Below are 9797 nucleotides of genomic sequence, written 5' to 3'. Positions count from 1 at the left end.
CTCTAGATGACCCGCTTTCATAATTATTAGTCGACAGATCCAACAGATGAACTTCTTCCAAGGACGCATGTCTGGTAAATCTTAGCTCAATAAATGGCATTTGTTAATGCAAATATGATAACGGTTTACTACATTAATGATACCGTAACTGCATATTGAGCCATTTACGCGACAAAGAACATATTCAATAAAAATCAATATCGTGTTGAAATATTTTCATAACCTCTCCATTATAAAATAGAAATTTTAAATGTTTCTATGTGAGCATGGACTCTGCATGTTGAACGAATGATCCTGAAAGTAAACTGGTGCAAAATATCTTTTTAAAATATGACTTTTTGATATTTTGTTTTTCATGTACAGATTATCTACTGTTCTACTGTAAGAATTGAATGTTTAAATTATGATAACCCAATTTGTCCTACATGTAGTAAGTTTTCTCCAAATAATTTGATCATTATGCTTTATCAAGAACAGTTATTTATGAAATGCATGTTGCATATTTGTTAGATAAAAGGTAAAGGGAAGTCACTCAATTTTGTATAATGCGTTTTATATAACTAGTTTTTTCATTGGTGAATACTATTTAAATAATTACTCAGTTGATATGTTTTCTGAATTTTTAATGGTTACATAATTATATTCATATATTGGCGAATAAACGTTTAACTGATTGGATTACTCATACTAAATTAAGGATGGTGTATCACCATTAGTATTACCATTTTCCAGTTTGCGAGATTGAAATGGACAGAACGGTATGTAGCGCATGATTTTATTGGACAGCCACTTTTTGGGAATGAGAGGCATGTATACCTCCTGTCCCTCACTGTACTGGCTACGCTGAACTTCGTAAGGCTTCAGCCAACCGCCAATCCCTCTTTCGTCTATAGTTCCTATTTAAGAAATAAAGCAGAATGAATTGTAAAAAGAAATAAGTTTTAAAAAGGCCAAACTCAACTGTTAAAACGACCCCATTTTTTAAAGACGAGAAAATTCATCAAAACTTTCTGGCGATTTTAAGTCGAACCAAATATATACTTTTAGGCAAATGAAACGTTTACCCTTCGTGCTGCTAACACAACATCGAGGAGTTATCTATAAAGGCATTGAGTCTCGACATCACGTTTTAGTAAATAACAATGGGTAATGTATGAATGGCCCATCCGGAGACGGGCGAGGACAACCTAGTCTCGCCTGTGACCTTATAAATGGTGTAATAAGTGGCTTTAAATCAGTAAAATGAAGTTTAAAATCTTCAGGTGGTAGCAATATGATCTGCCTTTTCATTACCTGTTATTCTCGTCTGTCCGGGCTCCCAGCAAAAGGTTATATGACATTTTTAAGTAAGATTATGCAATACTGTTTAGATTTTTCAAATGGAGATATTCTTCACAGTTTTGTTTCGAAGGCTTTGTAGAACAGATAGAGAATCAGAATAGATAACTGACTGTGGTACACCATTTGATTTAATGTGCTCAAGTCTGAGATAGATAGAATGGGCTTCTGCTGAAAATATTGACGCATCATTGGGCAGCCGGCATCCAACTGTAGCATCTTTCGTTACAATTGCCGCGGCGACTTAACTCAGTAATTATTTACAAAATCATGATCATATACATTTCATTTTCTCATTGATAACATAATTTTGTAGCTCAGTAATTATTTACAGAATTATGTTATCAATGAGAAAATGAAATTGATATGATCTCTAATTCGGACATATTGACCATGCTTAGTAATGTAAACAAGAATGGGTTCGAATTACATGTACTTAAACTTGTTTTCACATAGGAAATTTATTTCTATAAATCAATTAAAAAGGGATTTTTTTTAAAAGATATTATAGACATTTAAGGAAAATCAAAGACAAGTATATAACATCACTGCTGTATATATGGTAAGAGTTTGTTTAAATTCCGGAAACATATATAAACAAGTGAGTGAACGTACCTGGAACAGTGTTATCGAGAAAGCATGCTAGGATTCCACAGCACAGGTTAGGATTGGCGAGCAGGTTCTTAATTATACTGTCGTAGTAAGCATTACCTAAACAACAATTATCAAGATGTTTTACACAGTCCGACACATTTTACTTGTGGATGACCTATGGATAATAAAACATATACATACTTCCGAAATGTGCGTAAGACAGTACATACACATGTGTTCTAAAACGTCTGACAGGTTTTTGTTTAGTATCGCATGTTCGCTTTACCACATAATATTTATTATTATTATCGAATTCCTCACGGCCATCAACACCACAGAGGTCATTAGGACCAATACAAATTAGATAGAACAATTTTAAAGGACATGACATCCAACAAACGAAAAGGTAAAAGACAAACGTCAACTTGAAAAGTGGCTACGGCAAGTTTACCACGTAAATCATTTATTTGCATTTGGTATCGATTATAATGCTAGTAATCTCCCCACCTGTGTTGATGTCATGTGGATTTTTCTCCAGCCAATAGGGTACCATTAGACCAACCAAGATGGCGATCCCGATGATCGCTAGATTACGGGTGGACGAAAGCGAGACAGAATGGAGGTTTGATAGAACTATTCCGTTAAACATGCCGTACATGATAATCATGGCGCCTCCTAGGACCGGATAGGGCATTGTGATGAATACGGCTGACACTTTTCCCACCATACCAAATAGCATGTAGATCAGACCGACCCAAAGGAACACGTTTCGACTGGCTACCTGTTACGTTATATGATACAATCGTGTAATTATTAACCGAATTATGAATACAACATAAAAGTAATATGTCCCTTTATTACAGCTACAGTCGCATAGAAGGCTAATTTATTTCTTCTCAAACATTTCTGAATTTCATTTAATTTGAAATTCAGAGTGATGACATTATTCTTCAACTTTAACAACAATGGAAAAAAGGTCATTATAACAATAGTAAGTACAATTGTAATTGCAAGATACGGAATGTTTTTGATGCAATGTTTCAATAAACAAGAATAAATTAATAACAAAGCCAGCGGGTTTGATCACCTCCGCAATCGTGCCCTTTTACCGTGATGGGCTCCGAAGAAAACAGCAACGTACCACCTCAAGCGCGCACGCATACATTACCCGCATTGATTAATTCGACGCTAAACAAGAGGTCAATTGGACCTGTATCGCTCACCTGGATTTATATTTTAAGTCATTACAACTTAATGCATTAGTACATCTATATATGAAATTTCCTCAAAACCAGACAAGATCTATGTTCTAAACCAACTGGGACCACAATATCTGACATTCAACTAATCAGAGGCCTCCATTGAGTTGCCATGTTAACAGATGTTGAAATGAGTATTATGTCATATTACAGGGTGTAATTAGACAATACTTTCATTTCCATTCAACTATAAGCTTTCATAAACCTAAAAACCAGTTATTAACAATTTATGATAACTACACCATAGAATATGATAATCTAGCTGTACCATTTCTTGAACCGCAGGGGTCAAACCAGCCTCATTCAATTAAGAAATGTTTGTTTTTCCTCAATAATGTATCTGACCAAATTTTGTAGAATCCACTCAGGCACTTGGGGGATATTAGCGTCTTAAAGCAAAATATTAGCTAATTTTCCTCTTTGGGGCCCGTTCTTCCTAGCCCCAGGGATCGAACCAGTCTCATTTATTTAGGAAATGACTGCCCTCACCCAATGATGTTTCAGAGCAAATTTGGTTGAAATCTTCTCTGGAGTTTAGTAGGAGATGCGTTTTAAAGCAAATTTAGCTAAGTTCCCCTTCAGGGTCCCGCCCCCTGGCCTGAGGAGTCGAACCAACCTCATTTATTTTAGAAATGATTGCCCATCCCTACTGATGCTTCAGACTAAATTTGGTTGAAATCCTCTCTGGTGTTTAGCAGGAGATGTGTTTTAAAGCAAATTTAGCTAACTTCCCCTTCAGGGCCCCGCCCCCCTGGCCTCAGGGGTCAAATCAACATCATTTATTTTAGAAATGATTGCCCATCCCTACTGATGCTTCGGAGTAAATTTGGTTGAAATCCTCTCTGGCGTTTAGCAGGAGATGCGTTTTAAAGCAAATTTAGCTACATTCCTCGTCAGGGCCCCGTCCCCTGGCCCTAGGGGTCGAACCAACCTCATTTATTTTAATAATGATTGCCCTCCCCTAGAGATGCTTCAGACTTAATTTGGTTAAAACCTCTTTGGCGTTTAGGAGGAGATAGGTTTTAAAGAAAAGTTGACGACGGATGACGGACGCTGCGCCACGACATAAGCTCACTATGGTCCTTCGGACCAGGTGAGCTAATAAACCAAACCTCCCGATAACACTCTAAGCAACAAAAGGATTTGTAGATTTTGTAGGCTAGCTTTACAATTTCAACAACGATCAATTTACAAGTCTGATGCTGTCGTTACTTACTCTGGTAACGCCAATAGCACCAATGTTAGCACCAATAGTACTTGTTGCGTGTCCACATCCAATTGCCCCCGATAATGCACTGCAGATCCCCTCCACCGCGATCCCACGGTTTATCCCATGCGCTACGGGTGGGGGTACATTGCAAATCCGTGCGCACGCATTGTAGTCGCCAATAGAATCTAGGATTGACACTATTGTGCCGATCAAAAAGGCAACGAAGAATCCAACATTGACCATGGGGGCGCCAAATTGATCTGAAATAGTCATTGTATTTCATGGAAATACTAGATAAATGAGAAGTTAGGTGAACTATGTTTTAATAGATCCAGTGAATTTAGTAACTTTATCAAAGAAAATGTCGACTCCTAAAAGTAGGCGGTATTTACACAAATTGGTAACATGAGTAAAACTGTGTCAGACGCACAAGTATCTTTATTATCGAATCATACAAACAACAATATAGTGATAAATTGTACCACATGTACCACAAGAATACACACATTTTACGTATACTGGAGAACACGAAAGGCAAATCAAGATAACCAAGAAGCTGTAATTTATTCTGACACGGTTTGAATGAAATAATATTTAAAACTGAAATGAAAGCAAAAGCCGTAACGTTATACATTTTAAATGGTTTAAAAACACAGTCATCTCTTTTGTTGTACTTCTATGTTTTGGAAGACTTAAGAATTGTGCAATAACATTGGCCACTTATGGGTCCTTAATTGACGAAGACAACACAAGGTTCCGTAAATGTTTGGCATTCTGTGTTGACTTACGATATTTTATAAATGGGCGTTCCCTTACATTTGTTTTATCTAGAGAAGATATTTGATGGTAATTACCATCAAAAAGCTATTTTAACATTTTCGATAACAACAGTAATACTTGGATAAGGCACGCGAAACCAAGTGGCATCAGTGATGATGCCGGCCCTAGCGTCCGTCCTGGCCAGAAACTCAGCCTCATTAGGGTTATCAGTTAGTGCCCCGGCGTATGTCATCACGGCCGCCATTGCCCAGCCCACAAGCATTCCAATGAGGATCTAACGGAGACAAAAATAAGTGCTTATGTATTCATTATCGATTTTTAAGTTTACCCGTAGTAAATGCGTTATGTTTTTATATAACAAGCAGCACAATCGTTTGTTTCGAACAATTAGTAAATGACAATGTCTACAGTATTTGTATATTTGACATGGCTGATGATTATTTTTTTTATCTAAATTAATGTTAAATAAATGTATATCATACCGCGAACACTCTGTGTAATGGGTACCAATACACGTGGAAACCCTTCTTCCTTGACCAAGCTGGACATGGCATATTCACCTTACTTAAATACAGTGACAGAAGTATTGATGTGCATGCTGTCCTGGTAACAAAATATAATTATATAGAAATAGAACACAATGATAGGTAGACACGTATTAGAAACATGTATTATTCATCACACATATTTATATAAACTGTTTCAATTTCATCATTTTGTGCTAGAAATACGCAGTGTAACACTGATTATGGTTATGATTTTGTTAGTATTGCAGACTTACTTTAGTGGTAGGGTTGACCTAATAAACACGTCATTAAGTCCATATTTAACACGTGTTAATGCTTACTCACCGTTATTACAGAGAGAAAATTGACAAGAGGAAATGGAATTCACAACCAGACTCCCAATATATTGGTTCGATTGATGTTTATTTTGTTTACGTCTTATCAACAGCTAGAGGCAGGTGCCGAGTGCTTTGTTTTTTGTTTTAATTTTTGTAACGTCATATCAGCAGCTAAGGGCATTTAAGGACCTGCGTCTATGTGTTGGTGTATTTGCTTCATTGTGATAGCGCGTATCTGCTGGCAACCTTTGAGTGCTAACCAACTAAAAAAACAGTGCTGAAAGGCTTTAGCACAGCATTCCACCAGTCACATTATACTGACAACAGGTACATTGTAAACCAAACCAAAATCCTTAAATTTCAGTTGTTTTCCCTGCTTAACGTTCAGCATTTTGGGTAATAACAACAAGTGGTTCACCCGTAATGGTACCAAGTAACAATAATAGATATATAAACTGGATTTGTCTCTGTAGTACATAATCAGTCATAAATGGAATAATTGTATTTCACTTACTGGGATAAACAAAATCTGCGTTATGTAAGCGTTTTACAGTACTTCGATAATGCTTCTTCAAAGAAAGCCGTGATATTTAGAACAATGTTTAATCCCGTTTTCGCAAAAGTATAGTTTAAAAAAAATAACCTCAAGCCTGGAATAAAATAAACAATGAACGCCTGCTGACATGATTAGCATTTTTTTCATATGAGTTATGTGTTCTTCATTTTTAAGATCCTTCCTGGCTATATGTACCTCATATTTAAGATATTTTATCAGGAATATTGCATATAATCAATTTAACATGTTGGTATTAGTGGTACATGGACTATCCTTCTCAAACAATTAAGTGTATACTGTATGTATGTTTTAACATTGAAGTTGATTAATTATCATAGTCAGGTTTGGATATCTTGGGCGATTGTTTTAGGTGCTGAAATGAAGTAACTGCTGGTGAAGTATGGAAATATCGTAGGGCATTGATCACTCGCTTTAAATGTGTAGACAGTAATGTATCTTTATTTGTTTTGGACAGTTGGTATCATGACATGTTAATGGACATACCTTACACTACAATTGTGTCTTAAAGCAGACGAAAAACAAACATGGTTTGTTTTATTTGATTAATGTTTACGTACACAGCGGATATTCCCCAGTGTGCTTTAGCAAATTTACTCGAAGACCTGGATATGAAAATCCCGCCTACTAGGATGGTAGGGACAATGGTCACAGGTCCAATGAACTTCATTAGGAATCCTACAGTGCCCGTGAGTCCAACAAGACAGTGGATGATACCGACAAGGATTAGGGACCCCTGAAACTGTGTCAATAAAAGACAGTGTTTATATTATCTTTTTGTTATTTTATGTTATCGATCAAATATATATATGGATCAAGAAACTGTAAAAAAAAAGGTTTCGCGTCATATTATTCAAGTAGCGATGGAAATTTCCAGCTCGTCTGATCCGAAAAACATAAGGATAGTTTATCATACGAAATTATGTCCAGGATATTAAAACGTGTTTTTTTTTCAAAATTTTAATCTGATGGCTTCTTGAATCTTTAGTGCATTGTATTAGTGATACTTTGATACCAATATAGAGATCAATAGTTAAACCATCAGTAAATTGTTGCAATTAAACTCTGTAAATGTCATGAACATTTAACACGCAAGGGAATTTGCTTTGTTGTCAATATTAAAAGGGTGACGGGCAAAACATCCTCAGCTCTCGCACGTTGTTATTGTTTCATGCGAACAATTATAAGCATGGATTACTTCATTTCATTGCGAAAACGTTTGACAAGCTAACAACCTCATACCATTTAGAAATCACACGCAGTCATTTTGAAGATTTTGTTTCAAATCTCACCTCTTGCAATCTGAAGAAAGCGAGTCTTCGTTTACTTTCCATTTCATAGGTAGATGTCATATTTGAAGTTGCACTTTCATTTGTAGCACTCGGACTAAACCCTGGAATACAGACCATGAACAATCATGAACAGCACTATCTAAGGATCGATTTGATTCCTAAATTGCGCGGATTTTTCAAGACGAAACCGCAATAAAAAAAATGCGAAAATCACATGATTGAATCGTATTCATAATGAACAGAATTCTATGTATTAAGTAGTGTGTGCGTGTTCCCAGTGTCACGTTACTTACCTTGGACACTGCAGAAATTTGTATCGAGACGCTGCAAGGCCAGTAGGGGTATAACATACACAGAGGTGGCTCCTTGGAAAAGAGGTAATCTACGAGTACAAAAATGGCGCAGCACTTTTAAAATCTATCAAAACTAGACATATGTAGAAATTGAAACAGATTTAAATTGCAAATGCATTAACGAGGATTACAAAGGTAGTACTAAAAATTTTCTACACAGTGTAATCAATAGGTAAAGTCCTGGTGAAATGTATATCCAGGATAACCATCAGAAAACGCTTCCCTTACATTTGATGTGCAATGTAATCTTTTCCACTGTACTCATTCGTTTGCATTTCACTAGATTAATCATTAGGCTTGTATTACTGTATAAGAACTGCATAGCAGTATAGACAGTATTATAATTAGGCTCGTATTGCTGTACTATACTTTTGTTCAGGGTAATGATTAATGAAGTGTTACATTTAGATTTTTGTTTAAACTTTGGCCTATATCAACATTTTTATTTTAATTAAAAAAAACCTTATCATGTACAAAAGATATATCAATTGCATTGGATGGTGCGAGTCATACCTCCAGGACAGGTTATATAAGGATGCTTTAGCAAGAAACATATGTACACAAACATGTATACACATATAGAAGCTACACGCAAGATATTTCAAGGATTGATCTATTAGGGCCCTTTGAAATATTTTTTTGTCTTCATTTATGATTTGTGATTACACCTGATGTATGTTGACGGCTCCTCTTTATCTAATTCTATTTAAATTAATTGATCTAAGTCATATATCTGATATACCGCGTAAGCAACATGTTTTTATAATGTGAACGCGTGGTTTTCAATCTGTTGATCAATATTACGGAATGAAAAAACCCGGAATGCTCGTATGCAAAAAATGTACACTGTATATATCACTGTAATTTCTCATCACTATAATCAGAAACGTATACATCTCTGCTATAATTAAGAGTATGTACAAGTTTACAATGCGTGTAATACAATATACAGTGACCGTTAGACTGTCAAGAATGGGTTTGGCTCCTCGGTAACAGAACAGGTAAATAACAATTTGATGTTACCTGGCCTGTACTTGACACATAGAGCTGATATATGATACCGTATGACCGTTATGAAAACTCAACTGGACGTTTAATATTTGTTATTTGCATTCGTTTTGGTCTATAGCTCCCCTTCATCTGGTTTTCACACATTGGCGGTTACGTAAGTGCCCCGGGCGGGGTAAACTACGGTCCAGGTACAAAGTGGCAATGTTTACCTGTGTAGCCGAGGCTGTGTTGTAAATTTACACGTGTCGATTAAGGTCGTTTAAAAAACCCACAGAACACCATTTCTAAATTTAAGAAAGTATAGACAGAATAATAAGCTTATAGATGTAGCTAGAATATGTAAACATACTAAAAAATCTAATTTTATGTTCAAACACAAAACCGTAAATATTGTCAAGCCATTCCTTAATGTACACCAACCACGATTGTTATCGCCCAACGTTCGTCGATCGTCCGCACAAATGTGCGCAAGGAATGATCTTCCAATTTTTTATCGTTCGCACTTTGTGCACACATTGTTCACACAACGTGCACACATCGTG

General features: G+C 36.1%; 1 protein-coding gene across 4 annotated transcripts in view; it reads right to left on the bottom strand.

Moving 5' to 3' along the window:
- Positions 1 to 663: 663 nt before the first annotated feature.
- The window catches only part of LOC110442546 (solute carrier family 23 member 2-like), a 46396-nt gene continuing 37262 nt past the window's right edge, over positions 664 to 9797 (bottom strand). For all 4 annotated transcript variants that reach the window (XM_021486200.1, XM_021486198.1, XM_021486199.1 and 1 more), the window contains 9 exons: positions 8185 to 8273; positions 7892 to 7992; positions 7160 to 7341; positions 5664 to 5784; positions 5299 to 5455; positions 4408 to 4661; positions 2440 to 2713; positions 1954 to 2049; positions 664 to 896 (listed from right to left, as the gene is read on the bottom strand). In XM_021486200.1, coding sequence (XP_021341875.1) covers positions 688 to 896; positions 1954 to 2049; positions 2440 to 2713; positions 4408 to 4661; positions 5299 to 5455; positions 5664 to 5784; positions 7160 to 7341; positions 7892 to 7992; positions 8185 to 8273 — 1483 coding nt within the window. In that variant the 3' untranslated portion in view covers positions 664 to 687. The remainder of the gene's footprint in view (positions 897 to 1953; positions 2050 to 2439; positions 2714 to 4407; positions 4662 to 5298; positions 5456 to 5663; positions 5785 to 7159; positions 7342 to 7891; positions 7993 to 8184; positions 8274 to 9797) is intronic.

This window comes from Mizuhopecten yessoensis, unplaced genomic scaffold, assembly GCF_002113885.1.
Source record: "Mizuhopecten yessoensis strain PY_sf001 unplaced genomic scaffold, ASM211388v2 scaffold716277, whole genome shotgun sequence".
Taxonomy (NCBI): Eukaryota; Metazoa; Mollusca; class Bivalvia; order Pectinida; family Pectinidae; genus Mizuhopecten; species Mizuhopecten yessoensis.
Note: the sequence above shows the minus strand (reverse complement) of the source record. Positions and strands in the feature narration are given on the sequence as shown.